The sequence below is a fragment of the Geotrypetes seraphini genome, chromosome 5 (genome assembly GCF_902459505.1).
Source record: "Geotrypetes seraphini chromosome 5, aGeoSer1.1, whole genome shotgun sequence".
Lineage (NCBI taxonomy): Eukaryota > Metazoa > Chordata > Amphibia > Gymnophiona > Dermophiidae > Geotrypetes > Geotrypetes seraphini.
In genome coordinates this window covers 13,335,971-13,359,528 of record NC_047088.1, presented here as the reverse complement: position 1 = coordinate 13,359,528, position 23,558 = coordinate 13,335,971, and the positions used below count along the sequence as shown (strand labels likewise).

The 23,558-nt window shown below is 41.7% G+C and overlaps 1 protein-coding gene across 6 annotated transcripts in view; it reads right to left on the bottom strand.

Annotated features, from left to right (window-relative positions):
* The window catches only part of ARHGEF9 (Cdc42 guanine nucleotide exchange factor 9), a 448,518-nt gene that overhangs the window by 15,888 nt on the left and 409,072 nt on the right, over positions 1 to 23,558 (bottom strand). For all 6 annotated transcript variants that reach the window (XM_033946853.1, XM_033946852.1, XM_033946856.1 and 3 more), the window contains 2 exons: positions 10,192 to 10,323; positions 546 to 789 (listed from right to left, as the gene is read on the bottom strand). In XM_033946853.1, coding sequence (XP_033802744.1) covers positions 546 to 789; positions 10,192 to 10,323 — 376 coding nt within the window. The remainder of the gene's footprint in view (positions 1 to 545; positions 790 to 10,191; positions 10,324 to 23,558) is intronic.

Genomic DNA, 23,558 nt, shown 5'->3' with positions numbered 1-23,558 from the left:
CGTCTTGCCGGCTCCCTCCTCTGTCTTGCTGCAGCGTTTGCGCGACCCCAGAAACATTTTTTTTCGGCCAAAGCGGCCCAGGGAAGCCAAAAGGTTGGACACCCCTGCTTTATATGATAAACAAAGCGATTTAAATTTCCATCTAAAAGCAATGAATGGGAAACCAGTGAAACTTTATAAACAGTGGGGTTACATGAATATAAAGTCGAGCCTAATTCCTGCGTTCTGAAGTGTCTGTAGTCTTTTAACAAGAGTCTGCGGCAAGCCTAGATAGTCAATTTGGAAGTTAAAAAGGACATGTAGCGATGTTTGTAATGCTTTCTTATTGAATGGAGTTGCTTAAGGGGTCCTTTTATCAAGCTGCGTTAGGGGTTTAACGCGTGCAATACCGCACGTCAGCCGCTAACGCCTGCATTGACCAGTCGTTAGTTTTTTAGCCGGCCGCGGGGGTTAGCGTGTGATGAAACGTCCGATGCGCTTGATAAAAACACCCCTAAGTATCTAAAAACCTTTTTTTTAATAACTGAAGGTACCTGCTTCCTTACCGATCTTTTCGTCTTCCTGCACCATTTTCCGCTCCTCTCGAAAGGCTCGGAGCCATCGGAGCTTCTCCTCCAGCTTCTTGGCGAAGTATAAGTGCACTTCCTCCGTCTCCTTGTTGTGCAGTTTGAAAGCGTTCTTCACGCTGACGTTGAAATCCTCATCCCGGCCATCATCGACTTCCACCACTTCATATTTGTCCATGTCGATGCGACCTTTGTAGTACAGGATGTCCCTTCGGATCAGGTCCTAAGGGAGGCAGGAAATTTGCTGTGATGACGGGCAGAGAATCTAGTACCCAAATGTCCCTTTCAGGTCAATTCAAGCTCTAAATATTTTAATTCACTCTTTGATTATTTTCCAGGCTCGATTATTGCAAGGCATAACACAGAAAGAAATACGAAGGTTACAAATTATACAAAACACTGCAATAAAAATTATTACCAACTCAAAAAAATATGATCATGTCACCCCTCTTCTGCGAGACGCACATTGGCTACCAATTTCACATAGAGTAACATACAAAATTGCGCTGCTTACATTTAAAATTCAAAAAACTAAAACCCCAATATTCTTATACCGTATACCCCAGCTAGATCTCTTAGATCAGCAGATCAATACTTGCTAACCACTCCATCATTAAAAGTAATAGGCACTAGAGGAACTACAACCTTTTCTATTTTGGGACCTCAACTTTGGAACAAACTTCCAATTTTTCTGCGCGCCGACACCTCTCTAGAAAAATTTAAAAGTAAATTAAAAAGCTATCTCTTTTCTTCTTATGATCTTCCTACTTACTCTTAGATTAAGTCTTCTTTTAAATATGTATTTATAGCCCAAGTTTCACTTAAATATTAATGTTTTTTTTTTGTTGTTTTTTTTAAATAATCTTTCCGATGTTGCTCTTCCCTAAGATGTTTTTCTTTTGGTTTTTTACTTTAAACAAATGTAGTTTTATCCCTGTATTCCTTATGTATTATTAATTGTCTATGGATATGTTTTTAATGTCTATTGTTCAAATGATTTTATTTAGCTCCCAATTTTATTTTTGTGATACGCATTGAAAATATTTGATATTGCGTGTAAATCAAAAAATTGTTTCAATAAACTCCCAAAGAACTACCATGTTGTTGACCCTAGCCTTGGAAAGTGATAGGGAATTTATTCTTCGTATGTATTTTCGTCATATAAATGATAAGTTTTTGGGCTCTAATGTTCGAGTTTTTCCAGATTTAGCTCAGAGGACCCAGAGACGTAGGAAGGAGTTCTTGTCCTTGAGGTCAAGAACCCTGGCTCTGGGGGCTACATTTCTTGTTAAATTTCCTGCAAAGTGTTATGTATCTTTTCAAGATAAGAATTTTCTTTTCTTTGAGCCCAAACAACTTCTGGAATTTATTGAATCAAAAGAGAGATTGGTAACCATGTCTAGTGATGTATGACCTGCCAGCTGACTGTAATTCGGGAATCTAATGCCGTGACCTTAATTAGTTAATCTGTTACTATTATTTAGAAGTTTATTTCTTTTCTTGATCTTTAAATTGTGGGCTTAATAAGTCTTTATAAGTTTCATTGAATATCATTACTGGATCTGTTGCATTGTATAAAAGTAATGCTTGTACTTAAAATGTAAAATCTTATAAATAAATAAATAACAATTTTTTAAATAAACTTGAAACTTTTCTATTGAAAATAAACAGGATGGGTACCACAGCTTTCATTCAAACCGATGTGGGGTCACTCCCTGAACACAGGAAACCTGATTCAGTCCGGATATTCTTAAACACATGAGGTCTAGTTATTTTCTATATTTCTTAGTTTCATCTTCTTTACCAACAGTTATATCTGACAGAACTGACAAGGTGCCATTTACAATGATCAAGAAAGTGCCCAAGTGTGCCACAGTCGGCAACGGCAGTCCAACCGAAAAGAGGCAGGAAACTGTGGAGTCCAATGATCTTGACGTAATGTTTATTAAAAGAAGCAAAACAATCTCCACTTCATTGAGTGACTGACAATGGTGTTTCAGCTAACTGAAGCCTTCCTCAGGGGCCTGGGTCAGTGTGCACTCGATGGACTAAGGAGATGAAAATAAATCTGATTAAATCCTTGCTCGTGTTGAACAGGGTCTTGGAACAAACGTGTCTGCAGTGCAGTAGCTATACACAGTGTTGGGTCCGTAGCCCTCCATTGTCAGTCACTCAATGAAGTGGAGATTGTTTGGACTCCACAGTTTCCTGCCTCTTTTGGTTTGGACTGCCATTTACAATTAAATCACACTGTGGGGGTAATTCTGTTAGTGTGTACCCAGATACTTCCACACAGGTATGAACATAAGAATAGCTTTACTGGGTCAGACCAATGATCCGTCAAGCCCAGTAGCCTGTTCTCACGGTGGCCAATCCAGGTCCCTAGTAACTGGCCAAAACTCATGGAGTTGCAACATTCCATTCAGAATCCTAAAGAATAGCAAGATTCCAGAACCCCAAAGAGTAACAAAAGATTCCAGAACCCCAAAGAGTAGCAACATTCCATTCTAAATCCTAAAGAATAGCAAGATTCCAGAACCCCAAAGAGTAACAAAAGATTCCGGAACCCCAAAGAGTAGCAACATTCCATGCAGAATCCCCAGAGTAGCAACATTCCATTCAGAATCCTAAAGAATAGCAAGATTCCGGAACCCCAAAGAGTAACAAAAGATTCCGGAACCCCAAAGAGTAGCAACATTCCATTCAGAATCCTAAAGAATAGCAAGATTCCGGAACCCCAAAGAGTAACAAAAGATTCCGGAACCCCAAAGAGTAGCAACATTCCATGCAGAATCCCCAGAGTAGCAACATTCCATTCAGAATCCTAAAGAATAGCAAGATTCCAGAACCCCAAAGAGTAACAAAAGATTCCGGAACCCCAAAGAGTAGCAACATTCCATGCAGAATCCCCAGAGTAGCAACATTCCATTCAGAATCCTAAAGAATAGCAAGATTCCGGAACCCCAAAGAGTAACAAAAGATTCCGGAACCCCAAAGAGTAGCAACATTCCATGCAGAATCCCCAGAGTAGCAACATTCCATGCAGAATCCCCCGAGTAGCAACATTCCATTCAGAATCCTAAAGAATAGCAAGATTCCAGAACCCCAAAGAGTAACAAAAGATTCCGGAACCCCAAAGAGTAGCAACATTCCATGCAGAATCCCCAGAGTAGCAACATTCCATTCAGAATCCTAAAGAATAGCAAGATTCCGGAACCCCAAAGAGTAACAAAAGATTCCGGAACCCCAAAGAGTAGCAACATTCCATGCAGAATCCCCAGAGTAGCAACATTCCATTCAGAATCCTAAAGAATAGCAAGATTCCGGAACCCCAAAGAGTAACAAAAGATTCCGGAACCCCAAAGAGTAGCAACATTCCATTCAGAATCCTAAAGAATAGCAAGATTCCGGAACCCCAAAGAGTAACAAAAGATTCCGGAACCCCAAAGAGTAGCAACATTCCATGCAGAATCCCCAGAGTAGCAACATTCCATTCAGAATCCTAAAGAATAGCAAGATTCCAGAACCCCAAAGAGTAACAAAAGATTCCGGAACCCCAAAGAGTAGCAACATTCCATGCAGAATCCCCAGAGTAGCAACATTCCATTCAGAATCCTAAAGAATAGCAAGATTCCGGAACCCCAAAGAGTAACAAAAGATTCCGGAACCCCAAAGAGTAGCAACATTCCATGCAGAATCCCCAGAGTAGCAACATTCCATGCAGAATCCCCCGAGTAGCAACATTCCATTCAGAATCCTAAAGAATAGCAAGATTCCAGAACCCCAAAGAGTAACAAAAGATTCCTGAACCCCAAAGAGTAGCAACATTCCATGCAGAATCCCCAGAGTAGCAACATTCCATTCAGAATCCTAAAGAATAGCAAGATTCCGGAACCCCAAAGAGTAACAAAAGATTCCGGAACCCCAAAGAGTACCAACATTCCATGCAGAATCCCCAGAGTAGCAACATTCCATTCAGAATCCTAAAGAATAGCAAGATTCCGGAACTCCAAAGAGTACAAAAGATTCCGGAACCCCAAAGAGTAGCAACATTCCATTCAGAATCCTAAAGAATAGCAAGATTCCGGAACCCCAAAGAGTAACAAAAGATTCCGGAATCCCAAAGAGTAGCAACATTCCATGCAGAATCCCCAGAGTAGCAACATTCCATTCAGAATCCTAAAGAATAGCAAGATTCCGGAACTCCAAAGAGTACGAAAGATTCCGGAACCCCAAAGAGTAGCAACATTCCATGCTACCGATCCAGGGCAAGCAGTGGCTTCCCCCGTGTCTTTCTCAATAACAGACTAATGGAGCAAATTTCTTGCTATTACCACTATAACTTTTATGTTTTCACATTCAGCAATGATACATTGATTAAAAGACATTTTATGCAAAAAATCTAGCAGTATTTTATTAAATGAACCTTTAGAAATTTTATATTCTTCGCTAATAGCTGAACCCAAATACCTCCTCTTTTACTAAGGCAAGCTAGCCGAGTTAGGGCACGTCCATAGAATATAATGCATGCGTTAGCATTTAACGCGCCATAGTAACGCACCTAGGTGTAGTCATCTACCAATGGGGTTCAGCTCCTTGCAACAAGGCCTCATGCAAGATTTTTTCCCATCAAATGTCTTTTTATCAATGTATCAATGTTGAGTGTGAAAATATAAAATTCATAGCTTTAATGCCAAGAAATTTGCTCCATTAAGCAAAAATAATAGCAAAAACAGAGCTTTATGTAATCCGTGGCTTTGAGCAATCCCAGGATGGTCTTTAAAATTTTTATAAAACTTATAATCAGATTCATGGGGAAAAAAACAAACAAACCTTCAATTTGCACAGTTTTTACCACTTTAGGTTCTTCTGGACATCCCTAGCGAGCATAAGGAGCTTATCTATGAGTCTCGGTCTGTAGCTTGCTGGCCATGGACCACTCATGTGCACAGCAAATCTCTAAGGTTTTCCCACATCTAAACAGCTGCTTACTCCCCCACTGCCCCCTGCTTGGCATGTGAGGCACTGTTCCTTTCTGCTCTGCTTCCTCCGCTATGAAATGGAAGAGATGTGCTGAAGGCTGGATTTCTATAAACACCAGACAAGCTACAGCCTCACATTACAAAGGGCCCCATACGTCACTGTCAAGGAAAATGATTAAACCTAAGTTTTGCATCCTATTTAATTGAGGGAGGCCTCGATACATAAATCCAGCGCTGTGTGCGCTCTGTTTTTATGACATGAAGAAAAATCTTAAAATGCTGTAAGAGAAATGAGATGGGACAGGCCCTAAAGAACAATGTAAAAACGTGGGGACTGATGCAGACAGATATGTGGGGTCAGCACAACATCTGAGCCCAATTTTGTGCTTAATAAATCGATGGTAACGAGGCTATTCGCTATTCTGCCTCCAGAGCCGTTAGCTGCACAGGGCTCAAGGGAAGCTGGAGTGCCAAACCTTTGCCCTTTCCTCGCCGATGTGAGGCCAGCGGGTGGGGTGGGGCCGCTTCTGTCCACCTCAATGCAGAGAAGCGCACAGAAGGTGTTACGGCCGAGCACAACGCAGGAGTTTTACCACCAGGTCTGAGGAGGAGGAGCTCATTCCTCTGTGTTCAAGTTTCAAGTTTATTGATTTTTAATATACCGACCATCAACGAGTATCTAGCCGGTTTACAATAAAATACTAAAATAGAGATTAAAAATAGTAGTTAAATGAAATGTCTATGAAAAAAAAGGGAGGTGGACATCAAGGACATCGACAAGACGGACTTGAAAGTGATGATTGAAAGGGAGGAGTGGGGAAAAGTTACATTATTAGAGATAAGAAGGGGGAGGGAAGGGGGTAGAAAGGAAATGGACAGAGAGAGGATAAAACATTAAGGGTAGGATCGCTTCTTGAAAGCGGTTGGTGGATTAAAGAAGAGAAATTCAAGCGCGATTAAATTCGTCTTGAAATAGAAACGTTTTTAGGTTAGTCTTAAATTTATCGATAGATTTTTCATGACGGAGATGAGAGGGTAAAGCATTCCATAGGGTTGGGGCTACCACTGAAAAGTTTGTTTTCCTAGTATAGAAAAATTCCTTTATAGAAGGAATGAAGAGTAAGTTCTGATCAGCTGATCTGAGTGTTCGTGAAGGACGCAGGGGAATAAGGAACTTATCGAGAAAAGAAGGTTGATGGTAGAATCTGTGAAAATTTAATGCCTGCCCTTTTTTTTTTTTTTTTTTTTCCCCGGCCACCATAAAGGATCTGCAAACTTTTTCTTGGCCTCCATGGACAGTATGGGTAAAAAAAAAGACAGAACGGTGGAGGTGAGAGCTCTGGACCGAGGGCAGCTTCACTTGCAAACTGGTTTGAGCAGAAAAGACTATGGGGTCCCTTTATATGCTGAGGAAAGTGAGATCGTACTTTCATCATTCTCACTTCGTCGTCCTTGTTCAATCCACCATCCTTTCTAGACTGGATTAGTGCAACTCCATCTATTTAAGCCTAACTAAAAAAAAACTCCATAGACTTCAGCTAATCCAGAACGTCGCGGCCAAGCTTATTTTCGCAAAAGGCAAGTTCGACCACGTGCAAAATTCTGCTGTGCATTCATGGAATTGAAGTTCTCAATCTCAGGTTTTTTCCACCCATTTGCTTTCCACAGAAAAATCAGACGGATCCCACTAGTCCCACATCATAACTACACACCCATGAATGCAACAGAGCAAAACGGGTCCGGGAGGAACCTGTTCTGTTGACCTGGGGATGAAATAGTAGCCCTTACTGAATGGTGTGATTTATAGGTTCTGTGTGATTAATTCCTTCAGCGCCATCAAAAGCTGGGTGTAAAATACTTCATCTTTAAAGCCATGTCTGTACCATCGAAAATCAATTGGCGTAATCTAAACTTCATTGCTTCTAAATTAAGTTCCTGAGCAGGAACCCCACAAAGGCTTCCGTTTCTCCGCTTGCAAACACAGGCCATTGTGGAGCCCCCCCATGTCCTTTCTCCTGGGGGAGTGCGGAGGGATAGAGGAGATCACACAAATACATCATTCTTCTAGCATCCTATGCGGCCATTATCTCTTCCCCCCTGCCCCCCTCCCATCTCTTTCTTTCCTGAACACACTGCTTTCAGGCCAGCCCTGTGCTCCCTGGATTTAATAATAATAATTTATTTTTATAGACCCGAGAGTTCTAGGTGGTTGACAACAGTCAAGCTTAACACATGCAATGCAAATGCTAAATACATCTGAAAGATTTGGCGAAGTTAAATGCATACAATGTAGAGAAAATACAAACAATTTAAAATAGAATAAAAAATTATTAAATTAAAAAATAAGATACATTAAGATACCAGCCTGTTAAATAGTTGTGTCTTTATCTGTTTTCTAAAATCAAGATAAAAGGGAGCTTCTAACACGATCTTGGCAAGCCATGTATTCAGTTTGGCCGCCTGAAATGAGAAGGTTCTCTCGAGGTACCTCTTGTAATGACAGGATTTTATAGGAGGGTTTGCAAACAGATGTATTCTTCGTGAGCTCTTATTCGTGTAATTCAGGATAAAATGAGAGGAAAGATAGCCTGGTAACATGCCGAAAACTGCTTTATAGCAGATGCATGAAAACTTAAATAAGACTCTGGATTCCAACAGCAGCCAGCAAAGCTTTTGATAAAAGGGGGTAATGTGCTCCCATTTTTTCAAACCAAAAATGAGGCGAACACTCTCAATTTTTTAAAGAATTTTCTTAAAGGCACCAAAATATATAATGTTACAGTAGTCAAGAATACTTAAAATAGAAGATTGGACTAACAAGCGAAAAGATTTAAACAGACAAGGGTGAGAATGTGACCTGGTTACTGAGAACCTTAGCATGGATTGCTGCTCCCTGAATGACAGAAAGAACTCTCCTCTGGTCTGCTTGATTAGCATAAGAAGCTGCTTTTATTCTTGCTCATTTGCATAAATATTTTGTGCTTCAGACTATGGAAAATCTGCAGTGAGGAAGCTCTCTGTATTAAATAAGGCAGATGCAGAGAATACAGATGGCAGTACCCCTTACCCAGGAAAGCCCGGGATGGGTACAGCACACACTTATGGATAACGTGATCATTTATTTTTTCATCAAAACGGGACATCTATTAATTGTCAGTCCCCCCCCCCAATCCTGCCCTAGCCCCGCCCCGCCCCAATCCCACCCTAGCCTTGCCCCGATCCCGCCCCCAATTTCTTCCATTCATTTTTCATGTACACCTAATATCTTATTAATTCATAACGGTAACCATAAAATTTTTTAAAAAAACCCACAAAGCTCACTATACGCAGAGAAAATGCAAATTGTCATTTATATTTGGGGCTTTTTCAAAGATGTCAAGGCAGATGACTTTAAAATATGCAATGTCACCTCAGTAGCTATAAAAAAAATAGACAAATATAGTGCTAAATATAGACAGCAGATATAAATTCTAAAAATTGACACATTTTGATCACTAAATTGAGAATAAAATCATTTTTCCTACCTTTGCTGTCTGGTGATTTCATGAGTCTCTGGTTGCGTTTCCTTCTGACTGTGCATCCTTTCTTTAATTTCTTTCTGCACTCAGGCCCAACAATTGTCCCTTTCTATTCCCTCCCTCCTTCCTTTCTATGTCCTTAGTGCCCCTAGTGCTCCTTCCTGTCCTTAGTGCCCCTTCCCATGTCCTTAGTGCCCTCAGTGCCTCCTTCCTATGTCCTTAGTGCCCCCAGTGCCTCCTTCCCATGTGCTTAGTGCCCCCTTGTGCCTCCTTCCTATGTCCTTAGTGCCCCAAGTGCCTCCTTCCCCTTTCCTCAGTGCCCCCAGTGCCTCCTTCCTGTGTCCCCCCTCCCACTGCCTTCCAGCCTTTGTCCCACCCCCTCACCCAAAGCCAGCCTGCCTACTTCCCTCCCTCCCTGCCGTGCCAAAGCCAGCCTCCCTCTTTCCCTCCCGCGCCTAATTCAAACCCTCCCTCCTCGGGTCCGCTGCTGCTGCTTGCCAGCATCTCTCCTTACCTCCCTCCAGGGCCAATTCAACCGCTCCCCCCCCGGTCCACCGCCGCTGCTGCTAATCAGATAACTTGAACTGCTAGCTAAGAGGAGAGCTACGCTCTCATGAACATTTTTTTTAAAATTCATAACACATTCTATTGAAAAGGTGGCAGCTAAATCTAAATCCTCTTCTTAACATGTTTTTTTTCACTTCTTCTACCACAGACCAACCAAGTGAACTCCAAAGAGATGGGCTGAAATGTTCTATGCAACATTTTTACATTTCTGTATGAAGTAATGGCTTTGACCAGCTTCTTGGTTTGGTGTATTTCCTCCACCGTTTGAAGAGTGATGAACTAAATTCAATTTGAATATCTCTCTGACTTTTTTGGGAACCTATTGAGTTCAATTTTCTAACATAGCTACAGTCGTACCTGGGTACTGAAGACAGTAAGGCGATGTGATGTTGGCCTATAATTACGAGAGGTCTTTGTTACTTTGCAAGCAAACTCAAATTTAGTAAAGAGAAGTGCCCTTGGGATGCACCACTTTTGAAGCAGAACTCCTGTAATATGTTTCTACATGCATTTTGTTTTTTGGGGGAGGGGGGAGGGGAGGAAATGATTGTTATTTACCTTTTTGCAGAGAACAAATTGGTGGTCAAAGAGGAAGAAAACTCGTTGCTGGTTTCGTCCATAAGGCTGGTAAATCCAGGACATTTCCCCAGTGTAGATCAACTCTGAGCTCCTGTCCAAAATATCGTCTCCCTGAAAGACATGGCAAACGAGCATGAATACAGTCATCGACCCGCTCCATGACGGTTCCTGTCCAAGATATCGTCTCCTCGAAAGACATGACGAGCAAGGGTTGCTGTCTTGGTTGATATGTTAACGAAGGCCTTTCACAAATTCTGTATACCTGGAGAAACTGCCAAATGCAGAAGATGTAATGTAATGTAATTTATTTCTTATATACCGCTACATCCGTTAGGTTCTAAGCGGTTTACAGAAAATATACATTAAGATTAGAAATAAGAAAGGTACTTGAAAAATTCCCTTACTGTCCCGAAGGCTCACAATCTAACTAAAGTACCTGGAGGGTAATAGAGAAGTGAAAAGTAGAGTTAGAGGAAAAATAAAAATAAAATAAACATTTTAACAAGACAGCATTGATCTAAATACTTTGGAAGGTAGAAGAGAGGAGAGAAAGGAATAGAAGCAGAAGGGGGAGCCGTTGAACAGTAGAATTCTGGAGAAATTTAAATGATAGAAATAGAACAAAACAAAGACAAAAGGCAAAACAATAGATAAGATTAAAGATAAATCATAAACTGGAAAGAAAAATAAAATAAAACTTTGTCTTCAATCCACGGTTTCAGCGTCAGTGATGAAGTGGAGCAAGTAAGTTTAGGAGGAACGATTGACGTTTCCAGAAAGATGCATCCTGTACTGTAATTAATGCCCTTGTGTTATATCGGGATAGACTGAATATCTGTCACAATACTTTCAGTGACATTTAAGACCAGAGGGTATTGTAGATTTCAACCCAATTCTTTCTGGTTCCTGCTCTCTTGCCCCTCCTCCCATCCATAGGTATGGGCCACATGAAGCCGCGTTAGCGGCTTTATCGAAGGCAACTTTTTAGCGCGAGCTAACTCCCGCGCTAGCCGAAAAACTACCGCCTGCTCAAGAGGAGGCGGTAGCGGCTAGTACGTGCGTTAAACCGCTAACGCGGCTTCGTAAAAGGAGCCCTTAATTGCTATCCAATACTTAACAACAGAATCCAGATCGCACCGCAAAGTTCCACAAAGGAAATGAAGCAGCAAAACGAGAAAAAGGCTGCGGAACAGAAGATTGGATGTTCCAGTTTGTAGTTTAACACAGTATTTTTCAACCTTTTTACACCTAGGGACCGGCAGAAATAAAATAATTATTCTGTGGACTGGCATCGGTCCGTGGACCGGCGGTTGAGAAACACAGGGCTAAGTCGTGGGCCAGACCCCGCCCATCTCTACCCAATCTCCACCCCAGACCCCGCCCTCATAATAGTACTAACTGCACCTTGCACGTCCCGTGCCTCATCTGGAAGCCTTTCCCCTGACGTTGCAACGTCAGAGAGAAGGCTTCCGGTTCAGGCGCAGGATGCCCGTAGGAGCCACTGCCCGTGTCTTTGTGCACTGAATCAGTGAGGAAGAGGGAGTTGGCTCGAAGATAACGCCGCATCGATCGCACTGTGGACCGGCGGTTGAAGAACACTGTTTTGGGCCTGATGCATGTGCTGGCCCTGTGGACCGGCAGGAAATTTCTGTGGACCGGCACTAGTCCATGGACCAGTGGTTGAAGAACACTGGTTTAACAAGTGTCTAAAGAACTTAAAACAATCATCTTAAAAACAAACCATAAAGGATGTAAACAGTCACAAGTGACCCGAGGGATAGAAATCAAATAATGTACAAAATAAAAATGACCCGACAGGGGCCGTGTTTCGGCAAACTGAAAATGCCTTCCTCAGGGGTCTTATGGGGTCCTTGGCTGTCTTAAATATAAAAACATGGAAATCACAACAAATCCAAGCAAAGAGGCTACACCAGTCTATATTGGAAGCTGTCCAACCTCTTAACTACTTGGCTTTTTGTGACTTTTATTTAAGACGAAACAAAAGAGCAGTAATTCCAAAACCAAATATCAAATACACACAAAAAAGTGGAATGAAACAAAAATTAACTTTGTCAATTCATTTGCACTGATAGATCATAAATGGAAGAAGGCAAAACCTTAGACCGTATCGCTGCGTCTCATAACGGCCAAAGGCTATTGACAAATGCAGTGTTATGGTTCCAATCATTGGTCCGCCTCCATCCTTTTTAAACGAATGCAATAATTCATTAAGTGCTATAATTGATATTTAAAAAAAAATTTCAGTAAGTTATATAATTTTGTATAAATAAAGTTATTGTGATTGTCAAAGTTAATAATAATAAAGTTGTATGAGGTCATATAAAATATTCTGTGCAAAAATAGCAGTTTTATCATAAATAGATAAAGATTTCAAAGTTTATCAGTGAAACTGACTGTTTTACTATCAAAAAATTCATGAAACATAGAAACCACTTCAGGATGGAATGGAGGAGTAGTCTGTGGTTTCCTATAGAGTAGCAAACAGTGATGTAGAAATGAGTGAGCCTGGGTGGGCACAGGCCCACCCATTCTTGCCTCAGTCCCACCCAGTCTAGTGACCCAGGACTAAAACATCTCAGCGACATCTATCTGTTTCTTTACAAGTCCCCCATCCCTGGATTGCCTCATAGATATCGCTGCTAGCAACATCTCTAGGCAACCTGTGCTGGCCCTGCAGGCTTCCCTCTACCATGTCCGGCCCTCAATGACATCACTTCCTGTTTCTTCACTGGTGGGGACACGACAGTGGGAAACCTGTAGAACTGGCCTAGGTTGCCAATAGAAACTGCAGCCAGCAACATCTCTGAGGTACACCGGATAGCTCATAAAGAGACGGACCGATGGGGAGCCACAGGCCTGCGGAGTAGTGGAAGAAAGGTGAAGGCGTGAGTAGAGGCAGAGGGGATGGAAGGGAAGAGAGAGGGAGAGATAGATGCAGGGAAAGAGGGAAAGGATTTTTTTTTTAAAAAACCTGTATCTATATGGATGGGGTGGGAAGGGCCCACCCAGGTTAAATCTGGGCCCACCCAAAACCGGCAGGTCTGGCTATGTCCCTGGTAACATAGTAAATTACGGCAGATAAAGACCTGAATGGTCCTTCCAGTCTACCAGGATTCTGAGTCTCTGCTCTAGGGCCTACCTTAGGGGTCAGCATCCAAGAAAAAGATCAAGGACAATATGCTAAAATAATGTGCGGCAGCAGTGAAAAAAGCAAACAGAATGTTAGGAATTATTAGGAATGTAAAGGTAAATAAGACCAATAATATTTTAATGCCTTTGTATTGCTCCATGGATGATTTTGCCTTGAGTATTGTGAGTAATTCTGGTCACTGTATCTTCAAAAAAGATAAAGTGTGCTATATAATATAAAATCAGAAGAACAGATATAGTGTGCAATAAAAGACATATTAAACCCATAAAATGTTACATGGAGATAAATAGCATATAAGTATATTGAAGTTTTATAAGATATGAACTTCAGCATTTGGATTTGTTTTTATGTCTTAGAAGTTCATATTTTATACAATTTCAATGTACTTATATGCTATTTATCTTCATGTAACATTTTATGGGTTTAATATGTCTTTTATTGCACAATATAACTGTTCTTCTGATTTTATATTATATTGCACCAACAGATTTATGCCATTTGATTTTATACGATGTCTTATGTTTTCATTTGTTTTTCCATTTATTTCCAAATGTTTTTAGTTGTTCTTAACACTATAATTTTATTATTTTTATTTTATTTTAACTATATCATTTATTTGCACATAATTTGATCTTATGTAAGATTTGATGGTTTGAATATGTTTTTTATATGCTACTGTTCTCCAATAGTGTCCACTGAAGAAGGTGTCATCTAATACGCTGAAACTGGGATCGTTGTTGGGACTTTTTTTTGTTTCAAATAAAGGCTTATTCATTGGTTGAAAAGACATCCCCTTTGACCATTCTGTAATGCCATCTGAGTGCCCAGATTCTATTATAGAATGTTAGCCTATCTGCTACCATACCATAAAATTTCAACAAGGATCCAGTGCGGTTTTCAATAAGATTACCGAACAATAAATATGAATTTACAGGCTTAATGAGAGAAGAGATATGTCTTCGGCATTTTCCTTGAGCTCAATTGACGCAGATACTGTGGTAGACTATTCCAGTCTTTGGGGCCATAGAATTCAAAAGTGGACTCATACAACTTTTTCCATTGAACATGTGAAGGGGGAAGGAAGATCAGCTTAAAAAGGGTCAATCTAGAGTTGGGGAAGGAATTTGTTACATTGATACATAAGAAGATAAGAATTGCCGCTGCTGGGTCAGACCAATGGTCCATCGTGCCCAGCAGTCCAGGTCTAAGACCAGCACCCTAACTGAGACCAGCCCTACCTACGTACGTTCTGGTTCAGCAGGAACTTGTCTAACTTTGTCTTGAATCCCTGGAGGGTGTTTTCCCCTATGACAGACTCCGGAAGAGCGTTCCAGTTTTCAACCACTCTCTGGGTGAAGAAGAACTTCCTTACGTTTGTACGGAATCTATCCCCCTTCAACCTTAGAGAGTGCCCTCTCATTCTCCCTACCTTGGAGAGGATGAACAACCTGTCTTTATCTACTAAGTCTATTCCCTTCATTATCTTGAATGTTTCAATCATGGCCCCTCTCAGTCTCCTCTTTTCAAGGAAGAAGAGGCCCAGTTTCTCTAGCCTCTCACTGTACGGTAACTCCTCCAGTCCCTTAACCATTTTTTGTTGCTCTTCTTTGGACCCTTTCGAGTAGTACTATGTTCTTTTTCATGTACGGCTAACAGTGTTGGACGCAGTATTCCAGGTGGGGGCGCACCATGGTCAGGTACAGCGGCATGATAACCCTCTCCAATCCATTTGTGATCCCCTTCTTAATCATTCCTAGCATTCTGTTTGCCTTTTTCACCGCCGCTGCGCATTGCGTGGACGGCTTCATTGACTTGTCTACAAGTACTCCCAAGTCTCATTCATGGGGGTCTCTCCAAGTACTGCACCGGACATCCTGCATTCATGTATAAGATTTTTGTTACCGACATGCATCACTTTGCACTTATCCACGTTGAACCTCATTTGCCATTTTGCAGCCCATTCCTTGAGCGCGTTTATGTCTCTTTGTAGGTCTTCGCAATCCTTCTGTGTCCTCACTACTCTGAATTCTCTCCTTGTATAGCTTTATGAACCATACAGGTGATTTTAAAATGAATTCTCTCTATTATAGGTAACCGGTGTGATTCCTTCAGCAATTTACAGCAAAAGAAGTGAAATGTTCTCCAAAACATTCCTGTTGCACCTTGACAATGCACATCATCATACATCAGCGGTAACAGACGGGACAAAAGCGCACGAGACTTCGGCACGCCGACATTGCAGCTCAGACAATTTGGCGCAAGACCCCAGCAAATCCCCCAAAAAGTCACTTTTAAAGAGTTCCGATGGGGATGTGGCTTTACTTCATACTCTTCGCGCTGCCGTTGGGGGGGGGGGGGGGGGGTACAACATCCCCATTATAGAGAAAACTTAACTTTTTCCTATAAAAGTAGTATGTCGAGAAAACAGAAGAGGAGGAGGTCTAGCAATCATAACAAAAAACAATCTCAACATCGACGTACTGACCAAGCACTCCACCCCTTATCTTGATCTGCTAGCCTGCCAAATATCTGACAAATCACTCAATGGAAACCTGAACTGTCTTATTTGCTACATTACACCAGGTAAATGGAACACTTCAAAACAAGAACTTGAAGAATTCATCTTCCAGAACTCACTCTCCTCCACACATAACCTGATCCTCGGAGACTTAAATCTCCACTTAGAAGATCAATCATCCAAACAAACAACAGATATACTCTCATACCTCAACACTTTATCCTATCAAATTCTCAACCCAGAACCCACACACGAAAAAGGTCATCAACTTGATATAGCAGCTTACTCATCTCCAAATCAAAACACACAAAACATCTACATCTCAAACGGGTCCTGGCACCCTACTCTATGGTCAGACCATTTCAAATATTCATTCACCATCAATTGGGCTCAAAATAACAACAAACCCATCCCAAAGAAAACACTCATCAAATTCAGACCGAAAATCGAACCTCACACATTCTGGAACACAGTTGACCCCGAAATCGACCCCAACAACCCCAAAGAATTCATAAACAGCTGGCGGACCCTCAGTGAATCTACACTAAACGAACTTGCTCCAATAAAAAACAAAAACAAAATAGACAGACCATCTAATAAATGGTTCGACGACGAACTTCTACAACTAAAAAGAAAATGCAGACAATTAGAAAGGTCATGGAAAAAACAAAAACACAACCACATCAAAGATGAACGGAAAATCCTTATCAAACAATACAATACCAAACTGAAGGAAAAACGAAAAAACTACTACTCCAAACTCATCAGCACCGAAAAACCAGACACAAGAATACTTTTTGACATCTTAAGAAATCTCACCGATACCAAACCATTTCTCGCCACCCAAGGAAACCAAACTCCCACAGCCACCCAATTAGCGGATCACTTCAAACACAAAATCATCACAACCAGATCCACATTCAACAATTCAAGAACCAACATAGAAGAAATACGAATCAATCCCAAAACAGATGAAGCAATACCAGCAGACAGGATATGGACAAACTTCCCAAAGATACAATGGTCAGACTTGAACAGGCTTTACAAAAAAACAGCAAATCCTCATGTGACTTGAACAACTGTCCCTCATACTTACTAGCAACAGCTTCCACCAAATTTAAAGCTAGCCTCACACTATGGCTTCAAACAACACTAAGTGAAGGTCATTTCCCACCGGAATTAGGAGAAATCATAATTACACCTATCCTAAAAGATCCCAAAGGTCCTATAGATAATCCTGCAAACTATAGACCAATCGCTTCAATCCCTCTATACATTAAAATAACAGAAGGCCTTGTCGCACAACACCTCTCCAACTACCTTGAAGACCATCACATACTACATCCATCACAATCTGGATTCAGATCCAACCATAGCACAGAAACTCTACTGATATCACTATTAGACATTGCACGACAACACCTCAGCAAAGGAAACAAGCTGCTTCTCATTCAACTCGATCTTTCTGCGGCATTCAACCTAGTTGACCATCACACACTACTCCAGATATTAGACGCAATAGGAATCTCAGGTAATGTTCACAAATGGTTCCAAAGCTTCCTCAAAACACGAACATACAAAGTCAAATCAAAAGAGCACATATCCGAACCATGGTCAAACCCATGTGGAGTACCACAAGGATCACCATTATCACCCATATTATTTAACCTCTTCATAGCATCCCTAGGCACAACCCTAGACGCCCTAAACACAGTATCATTCAGCTACGCAGATGATATAACTATCCTCCTACCCTTTAATATTCAAGACCCCTTATCCACAAACCACCTGAAAATGATAATGGAAATGGTAGAAAAATGGATGTCAAGTCATAAACTAAAACTGAACTCGGAAAAAACTAAATTCCTACTACTGGAAAGGGAAAAAAAACCTTCTCTCACAGAACTAGAAGTAAATACAATCAAGTACCCAATGCAAAGCACACTCAAGATCCTGGGAATTCAACTAGACAGAAACTGCACAATGCAGTCTCAAATCCACAAAATCATCCAAAGAGCATTCTTCACAATACGTAACCTAAGAAAAATAAGAAAATTCTTCAACAAAGATCAATACAAGATATTAGTACAATCCCTAGTACTGAGTATTGTAGATTACTGTAACAGCCTATACCTATCATGCCCAAATTACATGATAAAACAATTACAGACAGTTCAGAACACAGCCCTCAGAATCATCTACTCACTAGGCAAATATGACCACATCACCAAAGCATACCTAGATTCACACTGGCTACCAATAAAAGCAAGATCCCAGTTCAAATTCTACTGTCTACTATACAAAGTAATACATGGAACAGCACCCAGCTACCTAAACAACAGACTACACCGTAACCTCTCACACAGATTAAGGAGAACTCAGAGCCTATTCACTTACCCCCCTCTCAAAGGAACACGACGAAAGAAACTATATGACAGCCTTTTAGCGACACAGGCAGCAAAGATCGATACTACCATCACCAATCTACTGACCAAATCAATAGACATTAAAGCATTCCGAAAAGAAATCAAAACTCATCTCTTCAAAAAACACTTCCCATCATCATAACCTCACAAAAGTATTAGAAAATGCTCTCATGACTACCCTAACACCACCACCAGCAACACCCGAATCCGGACAGTATTATCTCTATTCGTCTAAACAACAGAATCCGGACAATATTATCTCTATTCGTCTAAACAACCTATCACTATCTAATATCTACTACCAATTTATCCTGGAAAAGTCCAGAACAACAATTGTAACTTAACGCATTCTTGATTATATGTACTGCAATGCTACTGGAAATGTCCAGTCTTCTAACTTGTAATCCGCTTAGAACCGCAAGGCACAAGCGGAATAGAAATCACTAATGTAATGTAATGTAATGTAAAATCAGGAAAAAGTTAAGTTTACTCTATAATGGAGGGTTCCAACCCCTCCAACCCTCCCCCCACCGGCAGCACGAAGAGTATGAAGAAACTGGGGGGGGGTTTCCCTACTCACACCCCGCGTCGGAGCTCTTTAAAAGTAACTTTTTAGGCGGCGCGCTGGAGTCTTGCGCCGATTTGTCTGCGCTGAAATGTCGGCGCTCCGAAGTCCCACGCGCAAATGACTATGAACCGATGAGACAGTGCAAAAGCTTCGGTTCAAACGTCTTCCAGCTTCTCCTTATAGCCCGGATCTGGCACTTAGCAATTATCACATCTTCAATCCAACGAAGGAGATGCTGCGAGGTCACAGATTCACCTCTGATGATGAAGTAAAGGAAGCGGAGCCCACATCGCTTCGGGAGCAGCCGAAAAACGTCTTCTCTGCAGGACTGCAGAAGCTGGTTGAACGATACCGCAAATGTGTCGTCTTGCATGGGGGACTATGTAGAAAAGTGACATTGACCTTATTTCACAATTATTGAAGTTATTGTCTAAGCTTTGCTTTCCTTCCATTGTCTTTCCGTGTATTTATCCCACACATTTTTCAATTCTGTTATTTATTTATTCAGTTTTCTATACTGTTCTCCTAAGGGTACGCAGTATGGTTTACATGAATTTATTCAGGTACTCAAGCATTCTTCTCCGTCTGTCCTGGTGGACTCACAATCTATCTAATGCACCTGGGGCAATGGGGGGATTAAGTGACTTGCCGAGGGTCACAAGGAGCAGCGTGGGTTTGAACCCACAACCTCAGGGTGCTGAAGCTGTAGCTTTAACCACTGCACCACTCTGGAAATCACAAAGTAGTAAAAGTGAGCCAAGGCTAGGACAATCCAGCCATTGTGACATCACTGGTGAGGTTGGCTCTTATTGGTGGAATGAGACATTATGACATCACAATACTAGCTCTGGTCACCATTTTTCACACTATTTATTTATTCAATTTTCTAGACTGTTCTCCCAGGGGAGCTCAGAATGGTTTACATGAATTTATTCAGGTACTGAAGCATTTTTCCCTGTCTGTCCTGGTGGGCTCACAATCTATCTAATGTACCTGGGGCAATGGGGGGATTAAGTGACTTGCCGAGGGTCACAAGGAGCAGCGTGGGTTTGAACCCACAACCTCAGGGTGCTGAAGCTGTAGCTTTAACCACTGCACCACTCTGGAAATCACAAAGTAGTAAAAGTGAGCCAAGGCTAGGACAATCCAGCCATTGTGACATCACTGGTGAGGTTGGCTCTTATTGGTGGAATGAGACATTATGACATCACAATACTAGCTCTGGTCACCATTTTTCACACTATTTATTTATTCAATTTTCTAGACTGTTCTCCCAGGGGAGCTCAGAATGGTTTACATGAATTTATTCAGATGCTCAAGCATTTTTCCCTGTCTGTCCTGGTGGGCTCACAATCTATCTAATGTACCTGGGGCAATGGGGGGGTTTGAACCCACAACCTGAGGTTCTGCGGCTGTAGCTTTAACCACTTTTCCACCTGAGGCATTTTTGTTTCTCTCTCTCTCTCCAGTCTTGCCTGTTTTTTTGTTTCCAGTTCAGGTTTCATGTCCACATTTCCATTTCTAATTTGCACGCCTTTATTCTGTATTCCGTGAGAGTCTGTGTGTTCTGCAAGTGTTCCAGAGCTCAGGTAGTCTGGCATCCTGCAGTTTCTGTGCAGAGTTTTAGCACTCTGCTCTTTTTGTTTATTGATTTACAACATTTATAAACCGCTTTAAACCAAAGCGGTTCTCAGGAAACATGCACGACAATAGCAATAATAATTAAAAACAATGAAACGTTGGAAGGCAAATGAAAATAGCATTCTCATTAAGGCTTTCCAAGACATCGAGGTATCAAAGACGGGGCCTGCGGAGTCTGAGCAAATCAGGGTCCTCCAGATATCCACTTATGGCAGATTCAGTCACGGGGCACAATTGTCATCTGCGGATTTGTCGGTGTGCCGCCTTAAAGGCCAATGAGTGTCAGAGTGAAATTAAGAAGAGAGTCAGTGATGCACTGTCATCTTTAACAAGGCAAAATAACCTTCCTCCCAATATTTCATGTTTTATTTATAACACAGTTAGCAGATGGAACACAAGCCACATTTAGAACGAACGTTCCCAACACAGAGAAATGTCATTTGGGGGGGGGGGGGGGGGGAGAGGAAGCTATTCCATTGTCTGAAAAAATTCTTCCTATAACAGAGTATGCAATTTTCAAGAAGAATCTCATTCACATAGCACAAAGCCTTCTGGATTACATTCAAACGCTCATATTCCTTCATGTGCTGGAAGTTGAATAGTGCGGCTCAGAGGCATAGCCGGACCTGCCCTTTTGGGTGGGCCCTTCCAAAACTACCTGCCCTTTGTCCTGCATCTCCTTCCTCTCCTCCATCCCTGAATCTGGCAACTCCCTCTCTCTTTGAAACCCCCTACCTGAGGACCATCGCTGGTGGAAGCAGCACTTCACTTCCTCTTCCTGTGCTGGCCCCCTCAGACTTACCTCTGCTGCATCCCATCAGAGAAAAAAACAGGAAGTGATGTCAATCAGGGCAGGATGCAGTAGAGGGAAACCCGCAGGCGCTAGTCTAACACCTAATTCAGCTCAATAAATATTTATAGCATAGCCATGGGTGGCCTGGACCCCCACCTAGGCCACCTCCAAACTGCAGCACCTTTCAATGGCTGGCACAGATGCCCAAGTTCACTAGGCAAAGAGAGTCCACTGCCTGAACACCCCCCCACCCAGTGCTTTCTCAGCAGCAAGGAGGTCAGTAAAGTACACTCCATGCACATGCTCAGTTCATACACATGGAGTACCAGCTACAGTGGCTGGAAAACAGGCTGCTGACTTGATAAGAATAGACATAGTGGGTTAGACCAATGATCCTTCAAGCCCAGTATCCTGATTCCAAAAGTAGCCTATCCAGGTCACATGTACCTGGCTTAAACCCAATGGTAATAACATTCCAGGAATCCCAAAGAGTAGCAAGATTCCATCTTACTGATCCCAGGGAAGGCAGTGGCTTTTTCCGTGTCCGTCTCAATAGCAGATGATGGACTTTTTCTCCAGAAACTTAAACCCAGCTAGGCTGAGGTACTACCGGGGATTCGGGCAGTAGATCTCATCAGCTGGTAGGGATTTGGCATCCCTGCTAGAAAAAGTAAGATTTTTAATGTGGGAAGGGGTGGGGTAAGGAATGGAGAACAGAGAGGAAATGCATGCCCTCTGCAAACAAAGCCTGTTTCAAGCTTCTTTATTTTTGATATACCGTCTATAAAAATACATGTCTAGACGGTGTACATTATAAAAAATTATTTTTAAAAAACCATTAAAATAAGTAAATAAAAACAATAATTTATCAAATATTATATTAAAAAAATATTGAACAAATAAAAATTAACATATGTGAATTGGAAGGAAAGTAATAATAATAATAATAATAACTTTATTCTTATATACCGCCAACAATCTTGCGACTTCTAGGCGGTTTACAGTGAGGTGAAACTGTACAGTCAGTGAATTACAGAGTATAACAGTGAACATCTGAAATTAACAACATTAATAACAACAGTTTATAAACTGCCGGACCGGGAAGTTCCGTGCTATTTACAATGAGTTAGAAAAGTTTCATTAATTGATTGGGACATTCATAGTTTAGAGATTAGATGTTAACAGTTTGCAAGATCAGATATGGGTGGAATTACGAAGGGGGCTATTGTCCTTGTTCGTTACCTATGTAATTCAAGAACAGGTATGTTTTTAGGTGTCTCCTAAATTCGCTATAGTTGTTTGAGTGTGTGATTAGTTTTCCTAGGTCTTTGCCCCATAAGGCTGCTTGGTACGATAAAAGTTGTTGATGATGTCTCTTATATCTGCATCCTCTAGCCGGTGGGGAAACAAGGGAGGGAGAGGTTGTTTAAAACAGTGTTTTTCAACCTTTTTACACCTATGGACCGGCAGAAATAAAAGAATTATTCTGTGGACCGGCATCGGTCCGTGGACCGGCTAAGTTGTGGGCCAGACCCCACCCATCTCTAACCAATCTCCAGCCCAGACTCCGCCCCCATAATAGTCCTAATTGCACCTTGCACGTCCCGTGCCTCATCTGGAAGCCTTCCCCCTGACGTTGCAAAGTCAGAGAAGGCTTCCGTTTCAGTCGCAGGATGCCTGTAGGAGCCACTGCCCGTGGCTTTATGCACTGAATCTCTTAGGAAGAGGGAGTTGACTCGAAGATAACGCCGCATGGATCGCACCGTGGACCGGCGGTTGAAGAACACTGTTTTGGGCCTGATGCACTTGCTGGCCCTGTGGACCGGCAGGAAATTTCTGTGGACCGACACTGGTCCATGGACCGGTGGTTGAAGAAAACTGGTTTAAAATACATCGAAGTAAAATTAATAAAAAAGGACATTAGGAAGGGGGATAGCAGTTACAAAGCTACATATGAATCAGGGAATTAAAAGGTGAAGGAACATAGATACCTTTACACTTAGTTGCTGGGGGAGGGCACCTTGTAGTAGTCTATTCTATAAGGGAACATAAGCGCCTAAGCTCCATTACAGTGCAGTAACCTAACCTGGTATTTACATGCCTAACCTTTAGGGATATCACCTGCAGCAGCCATAAAGCAAATAGAGTCACTATACAGATAAGTTCTACATGCTCCACCCCCTCCAGTGGCAAAGCGAGGGTAGGAGGCACCTGGGGCAGTGGTGCCC